This window comes from Anoplophora glabripennis, unplaced genomic scaffold (assembly GCF_000390285.2).
Source record: "Anoplophora glabripennis isolate ALB-LARVAE unplaced genomic scaffold, Agla_2.0 scaffold714, whole genome shotgun sequence".
NCBI lineage: Eukaryota > Metazoa > Arthropoda > Insecta > Coleoptera > Cerambycidae > Anoplophora > Anoplophora glabripennis.
The window spans coordinates 129,199-153,799 of record NW_019416787.1 but is presented as its reverse complement, the minus strand read 5'-3'; the positions used below and the strand labels follow the sequence as shown (position 1 = coordinate 153,799).

The 24,601-nt window shown below is 33.6% G+C and overlaps 3 protein-coding genes across 5 annotated transcripts in view; 1 reads left to right on the top strand and 2 right to left on the bottom strand.

Annotated features, from left to right (window-relative positions):
* Positions 1–533: 533 nt before the first annotated feature.
* LOC108914141 (microcephalin) lies at positions 534–9,009 on the bottom strand. The gene is made up of 5 exons (XM_018719869.1): positions 8,339–9,009; positions 7,589–7,753; positions 4,731–7,202; positions 2,852–2,929; positions 534–904 (listed from the first exon to the last, which is right to left on the bottom strand). The coding sequence occupies exons 1-5, from the start codon at positions 8,918–8,920 to the stop codon at positions 596–598; spliced, it is 3,606 nt and encodes a 1,201-aa protein (XP_018575385.1). The 5' UTR covers positions 8,921–9,009; the 3' UTR covers positions 534–595.
* Positions 9,010–9,406: 397 nt separating this feature from the next.
* On the top strand, positions 9,407–10,241 carry LOC108914142 (protein SREK1IP1-like). Its single transcript, XM_018719870.1, has one exon. It carries the CDS (start codon positions 9,594–9,596, stop codon positions 10,005–10,007), a length of 414 nt encoding a protein of 137 aa, XP_018575386.1. The 5' UTR covers positions 9,407–9,593; the 3' UTR covers positions 10,008–10,241.
* A 4,593-nt stretch (positions 10,242–14,834) lies between these two features.
* The window catches only part of LOC108914137 (titin), a 98,610-nt gene continuing 88,843 nt past the window's right edge, over positions 14,835–24,601 (bottom strand). For 2 of the 3 annotated variants that reach the window (XM_023455450.1, XM_023455451.1), the window contains 6 exons: positions 23,487–24,550; positions 23,010–23,325; positions 19,465–19,773; positions 17,657–17,956; positions 16,846–17,151; positions 15,442–15,632 (listed from right to left, as the gene is read on the bottom strand). In XM_023455450.1, coding sequence (XP_023311218.1) covers positions 15,442–15,632; positions 16,846–17,151; positions 17,657–17,956; positions 19,465–19,773; positions 23,010–23,325; positions 23,487–24,550 — 2,486 coding nt within the window. Of the gene's footprint in view, positions 15,633–16,845; positions 17,152–17,656; positions 17,957–19,464; positions 19,774–23,009; positions 23,326–23,486; positions 24,551–24,601 lie in introns of all 3 variants that reach the window. The other variant, XM_023455452.1, reaches the window with a different exon arrangement.

Below are 24,601 nucleotides of genomic sequence, written 5' to 3'. Positions count from 1 at the left end.
TCAAAAGGTCTCTAAAATGCCATGCTGTAAAAATATTACTAAACAAATATCCCTGTTATATCTCCCTTTCACAATTGTAATATGAATGATTAATAGAAGGTGCCTATAATAAATTAAAATTATCTGAATCACACCAAATTCCGAATTGCTGCACTGCACTGCTAGGCCATTTGTTGACAACTGAACTTATGGCCAGATCGCCCAGTGCGGCTGTGTTTGTGCCGCGTTTGAACGCGCGCTCATTCTCCAACTGGGCGACCAGACTTGTATATGGGCATGGCTAAATAAATATGGGAAAAAGTTTTTCAAAAATTCCAATGCCGCGTTGCTGCGTCAGCGATCGAACCTGTACATACTGCCAACCTCTTGGTTCTTCAATTGAGATCGAAAAGAATATACTTTGTGGATAATATTTTTTGACACTGAATATATTTTCTGATATTCAGATTATGGTGAGGATAAGGAAAACTAAAAACTCAAAAGTAATTAAAAAGAAATATACTTATATTCAATAAAATGCAAAATAACACAAAAATAAATATATAAGAATGAGCAGTAAATTAAAAATAAAAGTAAACTTAATAAAAAGCATTTGTTATACAATAGGACTACAGTTGGTTGGGGGAATTAGATATTTTTTTAAAGATATCCTTTTATTACAAGTTATAGAATCCAGTACCCAGGTTTCCCTAACACATTTTACACCTTCGTACTTGACATACTCTCCTACTACTATGGCCGCATTTCTTGGAATACTGCAAAGGTTTCCCTTACATAAAAGAACCAGTTCTTTTAAGTCTGAACACCTAGGTATACTTCCCTTTGCTATATAGATTGGTCCACAATCTTGGAAGATGTCCATAGTATATGATGGTCCAAAGGCTTGACGTTGTAGGCGGCATCGCTTTTGGTAAATAAAATTTGTTAAGGTGGTTATATAGCATGTCCCTGGTTGAGGAGCCACACTCTTAAGAATTTTCTTAGTTTATTTTTTAGAAAACGTCATTCTTGATAGAAAAAATTTGCTCGTTTTGTAATGGTTGTGATAAAATGTTAATATTTCGATTATAGTTTATATAAGGTGTTTTTGAAGTCCATGTCATAACTTCAGAGTCATATTTCTTGTATTATTTTTGTCTCAGAAGTCTTAATAAAGAAGGGGCTTAAAACCACCAGCTGCTCAGATACAGTGTGTACAAATTTAAAGATAATATCACTTTTTTCTCAAACATGTCTGAAGAATAATAACTTGTTCCAAATACACTTTTAAATATATTATCATCAAGGGTCATCTAAAAAAATCACTGTAGATGAAATTTTTAAATACCTAAGCAATGGTAGAGTAATGGTCGTATTTAATACAGGGTGTTACAAGTTTGACTGCCTTAATTTCAACAGACGATAGAATACATTAAAATAAACAAAAAAGCCAGCAACCACCAATACGCAATTCAGTTGGTATCTGGATTTGACCGTGTCGGAGTGTTTTTTGCGTACCACTATTTTCCTTTTCTTGAGGTGTTTTCCAGCGAGAGCACGAAAATTGGATTCGAAGGTGTCGTGCATGCATCGAAAATGGTGGTGAACATTTTGAGCATATGTTGTAGTTTGTTTTGTACATGAGCATTTGAAAATTACTGAATTTTGTTTTTTGGTAAGTACCTAAATTATAGTACGCGAAGCACAAAGGCTCCATCTATCGCGCTGACTTCCACTATGCCATTCAAATGGCTACTACGGTGGAAGCGACCTGCTAAAATTTGCCAGGTACTTTATTGCACGAATGTCGCCTATAGAGGGCGAAACTAAACGACTTACCTAAATTATTTTTAATACGTATGATTATTTGAACGACGTGAATCTTTGGGTACTTTAATTACATATTTTTCAAATACATAATTTGATTAAAAGTTAAGTTCCTGTTTTAAGAGATTCATAATTACTAAAATTCGAGCTAAAATTTAAGCACAACACTAGGTATCTTCGTACTACAAAATCGATACATTTTATTTTATTTATTTAAAAACTGGAAAACAGTTGTCTTGAAATTTACTAAATGTTTCACAATAATAACTGTTTACATTTTTTCCGTAGGACAAGTCTGCCACGTATACAAGTGGTGTGCATCAGCGCTGTTGTCACGTTGTGATGAAACTCCCCAATATTAATATGCGCTGAAATTTGAAAACTCTTAATCTTACACCTCGGTAACTTTTTTGTTCATTTATGATTACTCTATTTCATGCTGAAGTACTGGCAGTCAAATTTCTTACACCCTGTATAGTTTGATCTCTAGCCATCAAATGTCTACATAAGCAAAATTTTTTATTAAGAATGTTTTCTCAAAAAAATAATTAAATAAAAAGTTTACGGGAATGTGGTACCCTATCTAAGGATGACTGTATACATAGTTAGATGGTTAGAATGTACTGGAGGGAAAGAAAATTTATTTTTCAAAATACAGAAAAAATTATTCTTGATTTCATTCTTGATACTTTTAAAATTAGAAAGATATGAGGACTTCTATGTTCACATGTGGAATATTAAAATAAAGGTGAAAAATATGAAAATGGCGTATTTTTTACACCATAAAATGTATTAAGATTAGTTGTTTATAATTATATTAGAATTTAATTTTTTGGATAAATCGATAGTTCTGAAATAAAATAAATGGTGGATAAAGTAAATTGGTTCGTCGCATGGATATTTTTTAAATCCGTTAGCAGTTCTTTAAGAAAAATATTTACTTTAAAAAATTATCAGAGAAAAGTTGATATTTTGAATATGTTTCGCATAACAAAGGATTCAGATTCTCACCATTTCAGTTTTTTAAGCTTTTTATAATACTCACTTGAACTGCAGGTGAAAAGTCAGTTTCCTCAAAATCTTCTTCTGGAAGCCATTTCCCTTCTTCAAGTGACCTCAGGAGCTAATAAAGTGTCAACATAAGTAACATATACAGGGTGTTCGCGCTTAAATGTAATACAAGCGTGTAGCTTCTTTGTTTTTTAACCGATTTCAAAATTTTTTTATTTAGAGTGTAGAATAAAAAAACTAACTGTAATGCTGCTGTTTTTATTAATTCAATTCACGACCAATTAGGACGCGTTTTTTGACGTCAAAACAGCTAATTGGTATTAGCGATTTATTTTCCAAAAAACAGATTACGTATTCTCATTCAGCATCCCTTAAAATGTCTTATCACCAAGTTTCATCAAATTCGATACATCTTCAGGCAAGCACTAGTTGGCCCTGTTATTACATTATTAAAAAACAGCAGTATCACAGTCACAGTTTTTTTACCCTACATGTCATAAAAAAAAAATTAATAAAGAAGTTAAAGGCTTGTATTACATTTCGTGACATCATGGAGTGCTCACCTGAAGATGTGTCGATTTTGATGAAACTTGGTGGTAAGACATTTTAAGGGACGCTGAATGAGAATATGTAACCTATTTTTTGGAAAAAAAATCGCTAATACTAATCAACTGTTTTGATGTCAAGAAAACGCGTCCTAGTTGGCCGTGAATTGCATTAATAAAAACAGCAGTATCACAGTTAGATACATTTTTTTTACCCTACATTTCCAAATAAAAATGTATCATATTTAAGCGCGACACCCTGTATATCGGGTGTCCCAAAATTTGCGCAAGATTTGAATTTTACAATATTTATGCGGTGAAATGTTGCCAACGAAAAAACAAAGATATAGTGTGAGCTGTGAGTTTTCGATTTTTTTAGATGTTGCTGTGGGTGTGTGTCCTCTAGTTTTTGCTTTTTTTGTACAATATGTTGTGGGTATAGATTTTTCTTTTTCTCCTGTGTCGAGATTTTTTTTGACCTGTGTGGGGAGTGTTTTTGTTTTTGTTCTTTTACATTTTCTCGCTCTTTTTCCACGTGTTTTTCTATACAACATCTCGGCGGTTTTCGCGAGTGTTTTTGTGAGTGTCGGGACACCCCTTTTGGGCTGTGTTGTTGAGTTTTTTATTTTTGGAGGCTTTTTCTAGTGTGTTTTCTTGTGAGATTTTTGTCTTTTTATTTTTACAGTTTTCTTTTGTCTCGAGCTGTGACCCGTGTAGTCTACAGAGCGCGGAGAGTTCGTTGAATGGGTTATGGATTGATGATTGGGCTCATTTTCATCTTGATGGATTCATTAATAGACAAAATTATCACATTTAGGGCTCAGAAAATTCACGAGTGACTGTTGAGAAACAAATGCATCCATAAAGTGTAACTATTTGATGAGGAATATGGGCTGGAGGCATCATCTGACCATTCTTCGAAACTAGTCAAGCAATATCAGTGATGCTTGCTATCGCGACATGAAAATCGAGTTTTCTGTGCCTAAATTGCAAGACATGGATGTAGATGACATGTGGTTTCAACGAGATGGTACCACATGCCATGCCCGAGAAACAATTTTATTAATGCATGAATCATTTCCTGGTCCTGTGACTTCCCAATTTGGTGATCAGAATCGGCTGCCTAGATCATGCGATTAAACACCGTTGGACTTTTTTCTATTAGGAAGGAGAAAATTGGAATACACTGTATATTTTATGATTCAATACAAAATTAACAATTTTTAATTAAAAACCTGTGATTTCTATCAAAATTACTTCTTGCCTGAATTTTGGGACACCCTTTATTATAACAAAGTAAATGAATAAGGTTTATTTTACTCATAAATTATTTTTAGCGCAATAAAAAAAATTAAGGAAATTACTCACCCATTCATGTTTTAGTATCCAGCATCCCATAGTCATTGCTCGTAACATGTTTATCGTCCGTTTTGGCTCTCCAGCCACTAAATGTGTCGTTTTACTACTAACTTCATCTTCGATCACAAACCCTCCAAGTTTTCTTACAATCTGGTTAAATATCTGGATATCTTCTTTGTGCAATTTGGTACAAACAATACTTGGACGTTTACTTTTGTCAATTTTTAGTTTTTTATTCGAACTCATTTGTGATTTCGTCTGAAACTCCATGGTACTTCTTCTATTCACAAGTGGTGTGACCGGTACGATACAATTTTCATCAGAACTTGAGGTACTGCCATTTAAATTTAATTTCCTCCTAGGATTCTGGGACAATCTAGCAGATTTCCGCCTTTTAATTATTTCCTTCTTTTTCGTGGTGCTTCCTGGTGTTGCTTTTTTAGGCAACTTCTCGTTCTGTTTATTTGTAAATTCTGCGGCTAGCTGACATTGTTCATCAGCTTCGCTGTTTCTTGAAATTTGTTTCTTATTCTTTTTAGTTTTCCGTTTTTTTGATACCTTTGCTTTGTCCTCTGTTTCTGTATTTAATATATCCTGGACGCTGATTTTATTTTGGTCAACGAATTTTTTGGCTTTAGAAGTTAGCAATGTGTTGGGAGAAATGGTTACAATATTACAATTAAGTACCACTCCTTCCTCTGATTTTCGCTTTTTTATTTCATTTCTCTTGCACTCCCTCTCTGATTCGTCATTTGTGATTACTTCCTTAATCGATTCATCTGGATTGTACAATTTCCTTGTTCTATTCAATTTTTTGTTACTTCCCTTGCTTTTTGAAGAATCTTGTGAACTATCTGATAATGAACAGCTTTTTTCAACTTGCTTAGACAAATCTGAGTTAATATATTTTTTGGAAACCCGTTTCCTTGACTTTGTTTTTTTATCGCTGAACTTTATCTTTCTACTTTTATCTTGAGGTGTAAACTGTTTCCCGGTAGAGACATTGTCAAATTTGATGGCTTTTTTTGATTCATCTTCAATATCTTCTGCCCTACTTAAGGTTCCTCCATTCTTATTACACTTGCTTGAACTAATAGGCAAATTATTATTTTTAGTTTTTTTTGCAGGGCTTCGCTTTGGTGGTACATCTTTGTCAGATTCTACATCATTATCTGATTCCGTTCCATTTACATCAGGAGGTAGCATTGTTCTTCTTCTAGTATTATAACCACTTCTACTTTCAGTGTATTGTCTTTTTCGTCTTTTTGTAATGTTTTCATCTTTTGACGGTGTTTCATCCAACATATCCAGCACTTTCTCTATAACACTTGAATTTATTGGACTGAAACTATTCTTTCCATTCAGCGATGTCTCTTTCTCCATGGATTTTTTATTTAAATGTAATTCTAAGATGTTATTATTTTCTGAGTTCTTATGGTTCGCAGTGTCAGCAGATTTATCTTTGCCTGAATCTGACGATATCTGCAATGTAGACAAGTTGGTACTTGTTGAAACACCTACAGCTTCATTCGCTTTACCAGAATCAGACTTTTCTTTATTCAGGGAAATCTGAAGGGAAGACATGTTTGTACTGGACGTTTTCTCCACAGTAACAGTAGAAGTTATAATCGAAAAACTATTCAAAGCTGCAACATTATTATTGGTATTACAGACATTTTTACTAAGGATCTGTAATTCAGTAGACCTGCGATGTAGTTCCAAAACCGAGTCACTGGTTGTACGAGAACTATTTGTATCAGCTTTTAATTTCGATCCACTGTTACTATGTGATCTAGTTTTCCTTCTATACCCCGTATCCTTTGGAATATTAAATTCATCCTCTACCGACTTAGGACACGCTTTGTCGTTACTTATTTTATTTTTAACGGGAGTCTTTTTGTGATAGATACTTTCGTCAATTGAACTATTCGGAACGCAATTCTCCTTGGCGTTGTCACAAACTGAGTCATTTAAAAGCACCGTATCCTTCAGTTCTGATATGCCTTCAATCTTTCGAGACAAGTTACTTCTTCTGGACTTTACATTACCTTTCAGAGGCGTTGATTTTTCTAAAAATGTTAAATCCATATTTGAATCCTGCAACTCATTCTCAAAATTGATGTCATTGTTACTGTTTGGTAAATTGGGAAACAATGAACTTTGTCTTCGTCTTATACTTATACCATTAATGAAAGGACCTAAATCTGAGTCATCGTCAGAAGGTAATTCACTGGGCACTTTTTCGGTGCCCGAGTTGTTACCCCATGCAATTGTTTTTCTACGAGAACGTAAAATTTTTTGCACTTCTATATCCTGAGACGAAGGAAGCTCTTGAGAAAGTTTGTTAGATGATGAAGGAACTGGTGTCATTAGAGTTCGGCGTCTATCAATAAGGGCCTGCGTTGAAGGCAATGGAGTTCCAGTGGCTAAACTACGATGGAGTTCGTCTCTAATAAGACTTTCATATTCTTTCTGCAGTTGCTAATGAAACGAAAATATATTTGAAGGAAATTCTCTTCGAATTTCTTATTAACCCTCATTATACCGTCTATAATGATTTAATTATTGTTATTTCAGTTAGTTTATTTGTGTCATTTTATATAATGTGAAAAATTTAATGAATAATTTAGCACGGTTGACAAGGGTTAATAATTTGCATAATTTACTAAATTTTATAAAATTATATTTATACGCCATGAAAAAAATCAAAGGTCCTGTGATGAGTGCATTATAACAGTTAACTACTTATGAGAATAATTTTAATAATAATAATAGCTTGAATAATAGATATAGCACTAAAAGTTTTATATTGGACAATGTAACTGTCAGAAAAATGAACAGATATAGATACCTAAACAATGACTTACTGAACACATCGATGAAACATTACTGTCATAAGTTTCCGTTCCCAAAGCTGGAAATTTTTTTTCAGGTACTCTCATGTTGTTACTTCTAACTGCCTCTATCCATAGAACCGACACTAAATGAACTTTCATCAGTTTGGCTTTTTGATACGTTGTAAAAGAACCATCCTACAAAAATCAAACAGAAGTAATACTTTTTATTAAAGAACACAAAATATCTGCAATGATTTTGGTTATAACTTAACACCATCTATAACTATCTATTTTTATTCTACTGAGGATATGTTTGAAGAGATATTGCAGACAGAAAAATGAAATTGGGCATAAGGCAAATTCAAATTAGGTAAAATTGGGACTAATTATTAAGACATAATGTAATATAAAATTAAGTTTGAAAAAAAAATAAATAAATAATAAGGAGGATGCTGTGAAAGGCAGAAGCATATCTAAATCTAAACTATTTAATAACAAAGTCTGAGTAAAACATAACCAAAACTCAAGCCGAAACTTTACTGCATTAAACGTTAAAGTAATCCTTCCTGTAACCTCATTTCTATTCGACAGACAACTAACAATGTTTAACGTGAACACACCTCAGAATATACTAATTTTGTACTAAATAGCTAGTTCCTATTCCTAATTTAGTATTAGAGGAGGGATTCATTAAAATCATATATATGACTAAAACTCATAATTGTCTCTATTTCATTTTTGTTTTAATGCAGTACAGTAAATGTATTACTTTAGAAATACCTTAAATATAACATGCGTAACATCCTTGGTAAACTTGTCCCTTATAGTAGCTCCCATAGCTTTCATAAGTGCTTTTGCACCACTGGATCGATCTTCATCTTTACTTTTAATTTCTACGTATGCGACAACCCCATTTAGCAATTCATTAAATGGGACAGTGGATGGACAACTTGAAGCACTTGAATGTTCAGAGCTAGATTGACTTATACAATCCAATAGATCATCTTGGTTATCGTTTCCATTCTGGCGATTTTTCTGTTCTAAAGCTCTACGTCGCAGTAAAGCAGTAGGGCTTTCACAGTAGTTTCTTTTAACTTTATGCAATGGACTGCCATCAACGTCTTTTCTTAGATCTTTGGTTCGGTTACGTTTATATTCTTCTATGTTATCCTTTTCTGAATTGATTAAAGTTAAAACTAACTGACGTTTTATAGGGCAACTCATAAGTTTTTGGAAAAAACTGTCACTCAAATCTTTTACACTGGTCAAGTTTTCATTTGATTCTGTACGTTTCACTTTTAAAATACGTTTACTTTTGTTGGTTTGTGGGGTGAGATATCCAGTACTACATTTAGGTCTCATTTTTAATATTATAAATAAAAATAAACCTGCAGAAACTTGCAAAATATGTCTTACTTAAGAAATATGAAATGGTGATAAGCATTAAGCAAACAAAAACAAACAATCAATAATATTGAAATTAGGTGCAGTTCACAAAGTCCGCTAATCCGCGATAACAACTTCACAGCTAATATAAGAAATAGAAATATCATCGCGTGTTAAAAAGTGTAGACGCTATAGAGAGAAAAGGCGATAGCTCTGATGCTTTCCCTCTCTCCCTAATCGTTGTGGAAGGAGTTGCTTTAGCCAATCACGAGCCTGCGCGAGATAGAAAGGTGATACTCAAACTATCTCTTTCTCTCTATCCTACCGACATAACTAAACACTGAACAAGTAGTAGAAAAAATAACAGCGCTTTTCATGACGCATATTTATTTGTTCTGTTTCTGTACCTTGATTGGAGAAGTGTTCTGTGTTCTGTGGTGGTTTATTTATATGAAACACGTCATGTAATGTACATGTGATTTTTTGGTTGGGTTTTGTATTTTGTTTATATACTTCCTGTATTTATTGTACTCCAGTTAATAACCACTGTAATCAGAAAAAAGAAAAATTGTCATAATTTTAAACAGTGAATATAATAATTTTGTCTTCTGCCATCATATAAGTAAAAATATAACCAGTTTTATTTTCAATGAATGAGTATGGCTCTCGTTTGCTTCCTCCAGCCAAAGAAAGCAGTACTCGCGCTGCGTGTAAGAAATGTGGCTACGCAGGGCATTTAACTTATCAGTGTAGAAATTTTGTTAAAGTAGATCCTAACAAAGAAATTGTTCTTGATGTTAGTAGTACAAGTAGCGAATCAGACCAAGATTATCTCACCCCTCTTACAGAATTAAGGGAAAGAGAACTAAAAGAAAAATTAAAAAAACAGAAGAAAAAGAAACATAAAAAGAAATCGAAAAAAGTCAAGAAAAGGAGACATTCATCCACATCTGATTCTGAAGAAGATACTTCATCAAGTGAGAGTGATAGCGAAGCTAGTGATACGAACCATAAGAATTCAAAAAAACATAAACACAAGAAAAGAAAGCATGAGAGAAAATAATTTACTTATACAAGAATTGATTTGAAAAAGTACAATCTGATTGTACTAAGGAGTAAGCAGTCGTTTTTCTTCAATCGTGATGAATGTGTAAACGTACCAAAATTTTGTTTCAAATGTGCTATTCGTAATACCTATATTTTTAAAACGTAATGTAAAGTGAGCTTATAAACAAGATTGTAAAAAGAATTTGTGAAATTGTCTTCCTTTGAGATTGAAATAAAAATGTATAATTTAGGTGCCTATTTTTTCATTAAGGAAATGTCAATTTTAGTAGAAAATAATTTTAGGAAAATTTACATGTTATTGTTCCTATACGGGATACTTCTAATAGTTTAAGATTTCCTTTAATTATTTTGAGTAACCTGACTTGTGCTGTATACTGTTCACGTCTAATAACAAAACAATTCACACAAAAATTATCATGCATTTAATAAAGTTGAAATTATTTACCGACAGTAACTCTTGAATAATGCTTTCCTTCTTAATTTGAGCGACTATTTGATTTAATGTGAATATTACTTACAATGCATTACCGTTATGCAAAAATAGATTCAAATTAATTTATATCCACGTTGAATTTAAATTAATCTCAAAAAGGAATCACAGTGGCCACCCTTTTATTAAATTAATGAAACTTGTCAAGACAATTTTTTCATTCTGAAAATTAGAATAATTCTTATCATGATAGGCATTGGGTCACATTTTGCAATTTTTCTCGAAAAAAGTATCAAGAAACAAAAAAGTTTCTAAATTCAATAGCTTTCTAGCGGACTAACAATTTTTAAGTTTAAATACGAGACCAAATTTTTGGCTCCAAAGACAAGGAGGCCCACGAAAAATTGTCTTAAGGGGATTCCCCGTGTCAAAATCTTTGTTGTACCAACTTTAGGTTTCTCGTACAGCAGAAATTTCAGGGGACTATAACTCCGACAAAGGGTACCACTTGGCGGAATAAAAAAAAATACGGGTCCCATAAATTTGTATTAAGAATCTATGTCCAAATTTTGTTGCATTAATTTCGGGTCACCCTGTATATAAACAAGGGTAACGTTGAGTATTGTCAAAATAAATATTGAAACAAATGACTGCATAGGCATAGCATACTAGGTTTGATTTGAGAAAAGGGCACGCTTACGTGCGGGAAATTTGTGTGTAAAGTTTAAAAAATTTGTGTTTAAATAAAGAAAATTCCATACAATATTTTTTTAAATATTAAAACAGACAGAGTTATCTGTTTTGTGCTATAAAATAAATGCTGTGTTGTGTAGTTCCTGCAGCCAACGCACCATGACTAAATTCGAGGCTACATGCAGTAAGTACCTCCTTTCCTCCTTATTTCTTAGTTCATTTTCATAGTATTGTCGTTAATATGTTATAATATATAATATTAATATGTTGTTAGACTGGAATACAGTAAACGGATTGTAGAATCATATTTTGTTCATTGTCACTTTTATCCAGGGCCGGACAACAGGTTTTTTTCTATAAAAAAAAAGGTCGCGCAGCAATTTGTCAATATAAAATTTCAAAACCTAAACACTTTTTAGTTTAATTCTAAAAAGAAAAAGCTAAAAATTTATTTTGTAAGATCTTGCCGAGGCCCCCCGATCTCGTGAGGCCTGATGCCAAAGCTCCCATAGCCCCCCCCACCCTAACCCGGCCCTGCTATTATCGAATGCAGGAAATGAAACAAAACAAGTCATCTGCACGATATTTATAAGGAGAGATTCTTTGAATGAGTTTAAGACAAAATTATTTAAACATTGGTCCACAAGGGTTTTCGAGATACAGGGTGTTAAAATTTTAAAAAATTGTTTTGAAAAACGAGAAGTTCCTAAGTTATTTTATTTTTGGAGTGTTTAGTAAAGTTAATGAAAATTAAAAAAGTTTCTTCGAAACCACAAGTTACAAGTACCTAGGTAGGTTTATACAGGGTATTCCACCTAAGAGGGATTCTTCTGTAACTCTGCAACTGTAAAATTTATTAAAAAAATGGTTTTAATAAAAGTTGTCTGGAATCATGTGGGCCATGTAAAGAAAATATTTATAGCTTTACAGGATATTCCATTTCCCGTAGGTGCTACATATCTTTGTTATTTTAAATGGAACACCCTGTATATTATTGCATTTTTGAATTCCTTTGTTAATATTAGGTAGATTTTATTAAGTGTACATGGTGTTTAAAACTTACCATTTTCGAGGTAATCAGTTGTTTTTGAATAAAAATCACAATTTCAGCTCTCTAAATGAGGCCAGAAATAGCGTCTAAACCGCCAGAGTTAGAAATCTACAGTTTTCACAGTTCGTTTTGGCATAAATTACTCTATCTTGTCATCTGTGAGCAAAACGTGTATGTTATTCAGACTCGGGAATACCGAGACCTACATTTAATTATCTTACGAGTTGAAAAACTATTTTTTTTCAAATGGAATGACCCATATTACTCGTCATGGGTGAATGCAAAATTGAATGCCCTTTCGACTGATAGAAGGTCCTCCATTTTGATTAATACACAAACGAATTCGGTTTTTAAAAGACTGTTCAACATTGGTCAGCATATCTGGCGTAATTTCTTGAAATGCTACTGTAATGCGCTGCAACATATCTTCTGCTGTAGTTGGTGGGGTAACGTAAACTTTGCTTTTTATAAATCCCCATAAAAAGAAATCGCAACTTGTCATATCTGGACACCTTGAAGACCAACTCGCTGGTCCCCTGCCTCCAATCCATCTATTGGGAAAAGTTTCGTGTAAAAACTGACGAACACAGTGGTATTGTGAGGTGGAGCACCATCATGTTGAATCCACATTCTTCGAAGTGTAGCTATAAGGGAATGTCGCCTAACAAATCTTCTTTGTTAAAAAGTTTAAATATACTGCTCCAGTTATATGCTGGTCAAAAAAGAATGGTCCAATAACACGGGTTCCCAAAATTGCTCCTCACACGTTCAAAGACCATCGTTGGCTATGAGTTGTCCGGAATTGGTGNTAATACACAAGCGAATTCGGTTTTTAAAAGACTGTTCAACATTGGTCAGCATATCTGGCGTAATTTCTTGAAATGCTACTGTAATGCGCTGCAACATATCTTCTGCTGTAGTTGGTGGGGTAACGTAAACTTTGCTTTTTATAAATCCCCATAAAAAGAAGTCGCAACTTGTCATATCTGAACACCTTGAAGCCCAACTCACTGATCCCCTGCCTCCAATCCATCTATTGGGAAAAGTTTCATGTAAAAACTGACGAACGCAGCGGTATTGTGAGGTGGAGCACCATCATGTTGCATCCACATTCTTCGAAGTGTAGCTATAAGGGAATGTCACCTAACAAATCTTCTTTGTTAAAAAGTTTAAATAAACCTCCAGTTATATACTGGTCAAAAAAGAATGGTCCAATAACATGGGTTCCCAAAATTGCTCCTCACACGTTCAAAGACCATCGTTGGCTATGAGTTGTCCGGAATTGGTGAAGATTTACTGTGTCATAATAATGGCAATTATTACTATTAACGAAACCATTTTTATGAAAAGTAGCCTCATCGGAGAACATGACCCGTTTCAAAAAATCATCATCTTGATTTGACATCTGAAGTGCCCACTGACAAAACTCCAGTCTCCGCTGAAAGTCGACTTTTAGTGTAATTGGTGTAATTGGATGTGATAAAGGATGTGCTGTATTGTGCTTTTGTAAAATCCTATGTATCGACATTATACTAATACAATTGCAAGGCCCTGTTGACGCTTTTATATAGGTACTTTTGGGACTTTAGAAAAGAACCTGATTTTTCTGGAAAACTATTAGAGATAAGTATGGATAAACTTATATCAGTCGAAAGGGCATTCAATTTTGCATTCACCCATGACAATTAATATGGGTCATTCCATTTGAAAAAAAAAGTTTTCCAACTCGTAAGATTATCCAATGTAGGTCTCAGTATTTCCGAGTCTGAATAACGTTTTGCTCTCACATGACAAAATAAAGTTATTTATGCCAAAACGAACTGTGAAAACTGCAGGTTTCTGACTCTTACAATTTAGACGCTATCTAGCCACGTTTAGAGAACTGAAATTGTGATTTCATTTCGGAAACGGTAACTTTTAAACACCATATACTAAACTGTACTTAATATTAACCATGGAATTGAAAAACGCAATAATATACAGGGTGTTATTTAAAATAACAAAATTATGTAGCGCCCACACGAAATGGAACACCCTGTAAAGCTAACAATATTTTCTTTACATGGTCCACATGATTCCAGGCAACTTTTATTAAAAACATTTTTTTTTTATAAATTTTACAGTTACAGTTACAAAAGAATCCCTCTTAGGTGGAACACCGTGTATATAAAATTTTCAAAATATCCAATGGCACGAGTTTCTAGGGTTTTCAGTGAAAGTAACCCCCAGTGGATTCAGTGGATTTTTATCTTCATTCTACATTTTTAGATATATTTTAGAAAAGGTGACATTTTTTTTTAATTTCAACACTGTCTCGAAGATTATCGAGTTGCAGATTCATGTTTATATAACCTTTTTGGTTTAAAATCATTCAGAGAATCACTGTTAAAGTTTGTGCACATACTCAATTAACACCCTGTATATTACATTTGTAACAAGAATTTCTACTAAATAAACTTTCCACTTATTGCAAGGGAGCGGTAGGTATTTAGCAAAACATGTTTTGTTACAGTAAAAAAGCATTTCATTTGGCGCCTATTTAATGCAGATGTTTTGCTGCGGTTAGTCAATTTCTACTAGTCGTAGCAAAAAAGTTCTGAGTCTTAATAAGTCATAGGTCAGGATAGGGTTTCATGGAAACTATAAACTTATTTGAAATTCGTTTATTATTATGTTACAGTTTGAAAGTTAATGAAATTAGATAATTTTCTATTGTATATGCACCTATATTTTTCTCTCTTTATGTAATTTCATCAACCTAAACTTAGATGTAGAATAACAATATTTTAAAAATAACTTTAGCAAAGCAAAACAATTAAATATCCATAAATTAAACAAAAATTGGTAAGTCGTATATGTTTGATATTTGTGGCATAGCAAAAAGTCATTCATTGATACTATTTTTAACTCGTAGTCGTTTGTGAGGCACACAACTCACCCATATAATAAATCATAATCAGTATCACAGTATCCTTATAAACATCATTTTTTTTAATATGTACATAAGCTGATATTAAATCTGTGTCAAAATAAATGTTGGATGGTTTCTTCTATACAGCTCGCAATTCGCAAAATTTGGTACTTATTTTAACACAAATTTAGTACGCACCTTTTAAAAAAATCTAATTATCGTGAAAAAGTCATGTCAGGTATAAAACACTTATAATTATTTTTCTCTAAAATCAAAATATATATACAACTTAGAGGAAAAGTTTACCTTTTTTTTTTTCGGTAATAAATATTATATAACAGTATTTACTTAAATAGTTTTGTGGCATAACACCATATACGGAAGAAATACTCGTCTTTCTTTAAGAGCGTTCCTTTTGAATAGGAATGAATGTCAGCGTCCATGCTATTATCTCTCAACCACGAAGTGGACGTCTCTGTGCTGTACGATGTTGGCTCTTTGTCAGTCACTTCACGGAAGTCATCTTGATCAGTTTCTAAAACAATTTTTTTTTAGTAAAAAGAAGTCATTTTGTACAAATACATTTTTGCTTAAACAATCATTGTTTACAAAGTAATTTTGTTGAATGACTGTTTCTTGTACATTTCTTGTAATGCGCCCAAATTATTGTCCAAAGAATGTTCCTATAGCGGTTCCAAAATGATTTCCTAAACACACGTTTGTGCCCCTCTAAATAGTCATTTTGAAAGCCAGATTTAGTTTTTCTCTCAAACAGAACCAATTAAATCGTGGAAAAAATTCGCGCGCTTGTGTACAATTATAGCAAGCATACTATTGATGTACCTGCTGAATTATCTGGTCTTTCGTTGACCTCAGTGTAATGCATTTTAGCCGAAAATTTGCACAGAAATACGTCCCCCGCTTGTTGACTTTTGATGAAAACGTTGGTTGTGTCGTTGCTTGCCATGCTTGTTGGACCACTTGGATGTGAACGAGAACTCTTTGGAAAAAATCATTACTGGGGATGAATCGTAGTGTTATGAGTACAATGCTAAGACAAAAGGTCAATCGTCACTGTCGAAGGCCACGAACAGCCTTGCCCGAAAAATGCCTAGTAAGTCAAATCGGCTGTGAGGACAATGTTGATATGGTTCTGGTTCTTCCATTATGACAACGCTCCAGCTCACACAGCCATCTCTGTACGTGACTTTTAGGCGAAAAACCACGCAACACCGCTTCCTCAACCACCGTACTCGCCTGATCTTCCACCCTGAGATCTATTTTTTTTGTTCCCTGTGATGAAAACGGAGCTGAAAGGGAAATGTTTTGCAGACAATCCAAAAGTGAAAGGAAAACAGAAGGTGGCCCAGCAAGGCATCGGAAAGGACGAGTAGCAACGAGAAGTGTATCGTGCAATGGAAAAAACATTTGAACCAGTGCAAATGGAGTGTACTTCGAAGATGACTAACGTTTGAAACCCGAAAAAATAAATTATTTTTTTTTTAAACTGGTGTTTGTTATTTTTGCCCCCCTCCCTTTATTTTATTTAAATGGGAGAATGATATAATTCAAATAACATTTACTAAATATTATATGGTCCTCATATAATCAAAGGAATATTGAAGAATGGAGCAATGATTCCCTGATGACGCCATTCTAGACAATTGCCAAGATTATCTGAAGAAATTAGAGACATGTAACATATGGCAGATGCGTTGTTTGTACCTAAACAGAACCTTTTTACTCACCTCCAGAAGGAAGCACCTTGAACGGCTCGTCTGACTCTAAAGGCTCGCTTAAACCAATCTCATTCTTTGCAAAAATCCTAATCATGTACTCATGATCCTCCTGTAAGTCTCTGATAGTGAATTTCTGTACGCCTTTTTGCACCCTGCCGATTTCCATCCACATTGTTTTCTTGGTATCCCTTATGGCAATGTTGTAACCCAAGAGTGGAGCACCACCGTCTGATTCAGGTATGCCCCATTCGATGACTATGGCGTTAGGTCCTATGGTTCTAATTTCCAGTGGTGGCGTGGGGGGAGATGGTACAGCTATAAAATAAATGTTTTGTGTCTTAAATACCAATTGTCTTACCGGCTTAAAATATATTTGTGAACATTATATTTCTGAATATATGGTAATGCTTCTAATGGTGTATATTTATTTTTCAATTACATTGAAATCTAGTAAATTATAAAAATTTCAATAGCATCTCTTCTTATGTACACCCGAGTGTACACCCTTTGGTACCAAATACTTATACAGTCTGTTTCATTTCAAATGAATACAGAGCCATATCTTCTTTCACAAGGAACATAGAGAAAAAATTTTTGACTGTTGTTTAAAGGCCATCTCTATGCACTTTGTGGTACCATAGTGTGTAGTCTGGGTCAAGCTATGATGTTACCAAAGCGAAAAAGCAAAGTGGCCGATAAGAATAAAGTAATGTCAGCGATGGTCGTTGAGTAATATTTTGTTAATAATAAATATAATATAATAATTTTAAAAGCAAAAATGAAAAAAAGGTAAGTTTTAACTTTTCACACAGGTACTTACTAGCATGAGTTCTCATTTTAACAACTTCTGACATAGCTGGAGCACTTAAACCAACAGAATTTTCAGCTGATACCCGGAACAAATAGTCACTCTTCTCCTTAAGATTCTCGAATGTGTATTCTAGGACGAAAGGCTCCAGCGTATATACTTTTTCCCATTTAGGAACATACTCCAGTTTCTTTTCAACAACGTAACCCGTAATTTCTGTTCCGCCATTATTCAGTGGTGGTTCCCACGTTAAGGTGGCGCTTCTGCTTGTTACGTCTTTTACGTTTAGATTGATAGGCGGTGAAGGAGGCGCTAAAATGTAACATTTAAATTGTAGAAATACGTATCGTGAGATTTAGTTAAGACATAACTGCTTCACGAAAGTGTTTGCTTTCATTTCGGTCGTAAAATGATTAAACGATTCATTTTCGAGGTACAGAAATATTTGAAAAATAATGCATTCTTCAAATATCTCTGAAGATGTTGAAAGTAGATCGGGGAGAGTTAAACTAGCGACTTAACTAAGTAATTAAATTAACTTCTAATAATTTATGTTAAACACGTTCTGAGATACTCGTGTAATCATTTTCCAAAAACTTCAACACTCTCTGCCGTGAACATCTTTCGGTCAAAAATGATCGAAGCAACTTCCTGAAGTTTTAGAAAACACTGTGTACAAATGGCATGCTTGTGACACAAAAGAGTCCATGAGTTGTAGATTAAGTAAGTAACTATAGTAGAATAGTATTCGATGCAAAGTAGAGGAAAAAATTATCAGCCTTTTATCAAAGGAAAATTGTGTCATCATTTTTAGGATGCGTAAGATGAACCGTTTCAAATTTAAAATGAAATTGAATGTAAAATCTGAACGTGAACTGATTCCTTCATCCCTTCATAATGCATAAAGAAATTACTCAATTTCTAAACCCCTTAACACCATACTGCACTGGATCCCTTGACAGGCAGTGATTTATTACTACACATCAAATATGATCCTACTATAGTAGAATATCCACTGTGCAACAAAACACAAGAGTATTTCAATTTTTTTTATCAAAATTCGATGGAACTTACTTTTCTTCTACAATTGAGACTCCATAAGTGAGATTGGTTACCTACCATTTATAATTCTCCTTTAGAACTGATTCTTTCCAGAAAACTTTTGATTTGAATAAAGAAGGGATATTAGTTTCAAAACATCATTTTAATGGCAAATAACTTTGTAAAGACCATTTAGAAAAAGTAATTAATAAAAATAATTACAATAGATCAAATTAAACACTATTTTCTGCTTAGCAGTGCCATTTATTTAAGTGAATAAATTAGAAATATAGATTACCGAACATTAGAGATCTGGACACAACCATGAGATTGTGCAATAGAGTAGCCAGTCTGTCTACCAAACTTAATGCTCCTCGATTTTTCCATGGTAGAGATTATTTGTAAAAAAAAGTTTTCCTTACAATTTCTAAAATTTAGATAGCAAATCTCACTTATTGAAATAATCGTAGTCAAGAGTTACACTATATTTAAATTTAAATGTTGTTAGTTTTTTTTTGTAATAATGAAGCAAAATTGTGTTTTTAAGACTTTGGTAGTGTTGTAAAAAGACATTGTATTAAAAATACTCACTATGCGTGCTAAGTTTTGCAGGAGGAAAAATGCCTAATAAGCAATAAAGCGTTTCGTCAGTTTTTTCAAACTGGTAATGGATTCCTAAGGCAAAAGCGTTAAATATGCATAAATATTAAATAAATAAAAAAAACAAAAAATAAATATAGATTAGTTAAATGTAAAAATATAAGTTAATAAAAACGTACTTATTCTGGATCCAGCGACTATAATGTCTTCTGGCAGGTAGGGGTCGCTAATTCCTATCGAATTTCTGGCAGTTATACGGAATTTATAGCCATGTCCCTTTTCCAAGTAGTTTACGGAAATGTTAGTGATATTGCCTTTTGTGGCGCCAATCTTTTTGAAGCCTTTCTTAGACGTGGATTCTTTTATTTCTACTATATATTCAATGATGTCTGATCCACCATCAAATTCAGAAGGTTGCCATTGGAGTGTAAATGAAGTATCCGACATTCCAGAAACGTCAAGGGGAGCTCGAGGCGGTGAAGGTTTTTCTAAAATGTTAAAGTTTTGTAACGGTTATAGACACTAAGAACAATATTCCTATTGACAAAGACTTTGTATTTCTTAAATGCTTGGTAATATCTTCCACAAATAATATAAGACATAGGACGCATGGCAGTATAAAATTATAATGCCCGTGAGAAGTAATTGAACCAAAATATGGATGTACGGTTCGAATGAATTAAAAAAAAAAAACAAAATTGTTTTTACATTAGTATTAGTTTTTTTTTACGGAATGATGCATGTCTGGAAGAAATTATTAAAAGGCTAAAAGCTGTGTTCCTTAAACGATGTATTTATTGTATGTCATAATTTTCTTAAAGGAAACATTTACTTGTATGTTTATAACATATCTTATATATTTTTTAATAAACTGAAGTATTAATTATATTAGCTGTAATATTTTATTGCAACCCTCCATCGTATGAGTATACCTATACACTATATATTTCACTTTTCATGGAGCCACCCTTACATATGTCTTATTTAATATCGAAACATTCACTTTCTTACAAGAAATAGTTGCCTGTAAAGAGATTATTCTAATATAATTTTATTTTAGTTTGGTTTTGAATCACAAAAAGGATATACTTTTAATGAAAGATATATTAGCGAATTTTTTTAGCTAAAAATATAGCTATATTCTAATTTAGCATCCACAGAATTTTTTCTAGAGCGAATTTGAATGAAATATCTTTAGTGATCGAGTTCCAAACATTAGGACCCGAACATTTAGTTTGTTTTTTACATTTGTGTAACCATTAAACTTAAATAAGCTTTTACTTTTTGTAAAGCTATTAAATTATCGAGCAAACTTTATTGATCATAAAAATAAATGAGGTACATGCCAAAAGAACTAACAAATAATTATCCAACTTCCTCTTTTTATGAATTTTCAGCCCTTTTTTTTGTTTTTATTGTTTTGTTTTTTCATTTTTTCGTAGTAATTTTACCATACGTTGGCCTAATTTTCTATATATTCTCTAACACGAATCCTATCCTCAAACTTTGTCTTAATAGTGCTTCAGAAATGCTAAACAAGAATATATTACTAATTTTTAGATTTATAATGTCCACCCATTTTTAAATTTTAGAACCGGATGCATATGACTATCAAATTCGGTTGTAAGTATCAAAATAATGTTTATAGAGATAGTTATTTCATCCTAAAATATCAAAAACATAATTAACCCGTGTTATAAAGATGACTCCAGAAAAGTAAAACAGAAGCAGCTACTTCTGGTTGTAGACAATATGATAATTTTATATATATCCACTGACCCTCTTTTCTCGATTTTCCTCTACTACTCGACCGCGTACGCGCGCTCGGTCGTTCTTGAGCATGTTTGTAGTATTATAAGTATTTCTACATTTAAAATCCGGCTGAAAAATTAAAATCGGACCACCTTCAACACATCCAGAAATTTTGCAAAATAGTGCACCAAAAAATTCAAATTGCAATCATGCCAAATCCAATGATGGTCCGACAGCGCCTGCTTTGTGCACACTTAAATATAAATCACTACTTTTATGCACATGGTCAGCTCTACAACTTAAAAATTGTCAGAGTAAAGAGTTAAAAAAAAGCTAAATTTTCTTGAGTTTTCTTCGTTTCTAAATATCCGATCGGATCGACCTCTCGTTTTATTCGTATTTCGATTCTCCACAGCATCCAGATTTTTTGATTGCTTGAAGTTTAGGTTTTATAAGCAAAAAACAAAAAAATGCATATATCTATAGACTGTCTTTTATATGATGGTACAGTCCGTTTGCTACTAGTAACGAGCGTTCAAATAAAAACGTGGTCGAAGTTGGCTCTGACACATTGGACGTAAGGAGTAGCTTATAGCGACCAACTTAACCTCATTTCTCAACGAGCTGTATAGCAGCTGTCAGTTTCAATAACGTTAATGACTATATAACTTTATTATAACAATAACAAACAATTAAAGGAGCTGCGGAAAGTGTCCCCTCCTTGTTCCAAGCACTTTTCACACCTGTTCCTCAAAGAATTAAAGACATTTTCTAAGATGCTCGGCGTATTGTTAATTTCACGAATCTTGTCTATAAGTCGAGCCTGCAGATGGTTTAAATCAGGAATAGGCAGTTCAAAAATAGTGTTTTTAAGGTAAGGCCACAAAAAGAAATCACACGGCGTAATATCACATGACCTCGGGGGAAATTCATGTTCAGCATTGAGACTTATTAGTCGATTTTGGAAAAGTTCCCTCAACATATTCATCGTCTCGCCTGCCGTATGTGCCCTTGCGCCATCTTGTTAAAAGTAAAAGTTTGTAATTTCGTTTTCTTCCAGCTGGTTAACAAAAGGAGCGATAATTTCTTCTCTATACCTTTGCGCAGTAAGAGTATCATTAAAAAAAATAGGTCCATAAATAATCCTTCGATTGAGAGCACACCAAACTCCAATTTTTTGAGCGTGTAGAGGGCCCTCGACAAAAAAGTTATCTGGTTTTTCAGAAGACCACATTCTCATATTCTGTGAGTTTATGTAACCACTTAAATGAAACCAGGCTTCATCAGAAAAAAAGGTGATATTATGAAATTCACCGTAGTTGTTTAAAAACCATTCACAAAATACAGCCCGTCGCGGAAAATCAACTTCATGAAGTTCTTGCTGACAAGTTAAACGATAGGAGAACAAACGCAAATCTTTTTTTAACACTGTGTGGCAGGTACCGACTGATACTCGCACCATTTGTGATAAAACACGTACAGAAGTTCTTGGCGCATTTTCCATTATTCGTTGGACATTTTCTTTTAATTCTTCAGTCCGCTTTTTAGGTCGGCCGCTTTCTTCTTTTCTTGTTACACTGCCCATTTCACGAAAAACATTAACAATGCTGAACTGCACTTTGAAAAATTTTGTACTCAACAACGCCGGGAAATTGATTTTGAAATTCTATGAAACATTCCTCAATAGAATACTTCCATATTTCATCAATCTTGCGTCCATTTCTAAAGTAGGACTCTTTGATAAACACTTTTTGTTCTTGAGAAAACACCATTTTAAACGCTTTTTAAAACGAAAATATTCAAATTGATAGCGGCGATATAGCGCTTTGACAGATGACGTTTAAGTTCATTTGCTATACGCTACGCCCTACGTCCAAATTTTCAGAACCAACTTGACCACGTTTTTATTTGAACGCTCGTTATTTTTTGGCCTATACCCATATGTAATATATTTTCGACTAATTTTACTTACCTCCGATTTTAAGTTTTGAGGAAGTCTTGAGCTTGTACTTTTCAACAGTACAAGAATACTCATCTTCGTCCTCACGGGTTGTTTTGCGAACTACTAATTTTCTGAACGTGTGATCTTCGGTTATCGTATACCTGGATGATCTTTCAATTTTTCTATTATTTCTAAGCCACGTTACTTCGACGTCTTCTCTAGATAGCTCCACGAGGAATTCAGCATCAGTCTCAATAGGAATTATAGTGTATTCTGGTAGAGGTTTTATAAATGTACACGTCGGAACTTGTACTGTTAAGGAAGCTTTCGATGATTGGTTGCCCACCTACAATGATATAAAGATTTATTTAATACAATATCTAATATTTGATGTATAAAAATGTTTTTTTGGAACTTCTTTAGTAACAATTTAAGATTTAAAAGATTAGAAGTACGTGTCACGTGTTCAACAACCTTTGTATCCATACAATCGACTGAATTACTCACCTCGCATGAATAAATACCCTCGTCTTCAGGTCCAGAATTATAAATCTTTAGTTTTTGACGTTTGCCGTCAATAGACAATTGTACGTGTTCTGAAAATTGAATTTCTCTACCATCTTTGTACCACCTTGCTAATGCGTCACCTTTAGACAGTTCTATTTCAAATACTGTTTTTTCTCCTTTCATTACAGTTTTATCTTGAAGTGGAGTTATTATTTCAGGAGGTAGTTCGATTACAGTTACCTCAGCTTTGCATTCTTCTTCCAAAAGTGTACACGAATATTCACCTTCATCATGGATGGAAGTGCTTCGGATGAGTAATTTTCTTACACCTCTATCCTTCTCTGTTTCAAATTTATCATTGTCGTCATCTAAAACTATTCCATCTTTGTACCAAATTACCTCGGCGGTATCTGATGTAATTTCTACTTCCAATATAGCTGTGTCTTTTTCTGTTATTTCTAAGTCTTGTAGTTTCCTGACAAATTCAAGCTTACGCTGTTGTACCTTCACTGTGGTCTCGGTTTTCTGATTTTTAACGGTACATTTGTAGTGACCTTCATCTTTCAGTGATATATTTTTAATAACAAGTTTATGGGTTCTCCCATCCTGAATTACTAATCGGTGATCCATTCCACTGATCTCTGTGTCATTGAACCACCATTTGGTACGGACGGAATGAGACGTTTCACATTCTAGTTCGAGGGTGTCCCTTTCTGACGATTCATACAATTTCTTAAGTTTCTTTGTAAATTTAACCGTGTCTACTTCGACGGAGATCCTTGCGCCATGTGACGCTTTACCCATAGAATTGACAGCAATGCATTTATAATCTCCAGAATCAAATTCGGAATTGGTTTCCTTAATAGACAGTTCTATATTTTCACCGTCGTATAAAATTCTTAGACGATCCGAGGGTTCCAAAGGTTCATTATTGCGAAGCCAAGTCACTTCGGGGATAGGATTTCCAGTAACTTTTGCTCTGAGCACCAAAGGACTTTTTTCGGGTATGTTTTGCTCTTCAAATCGTTTTACGAACATGGGTGGTTCCAAGTTTTCAGGGAACTCTGAAATATTATATAGTCGTTAGTCTCTCTTATAACCTTAAACATATAAAA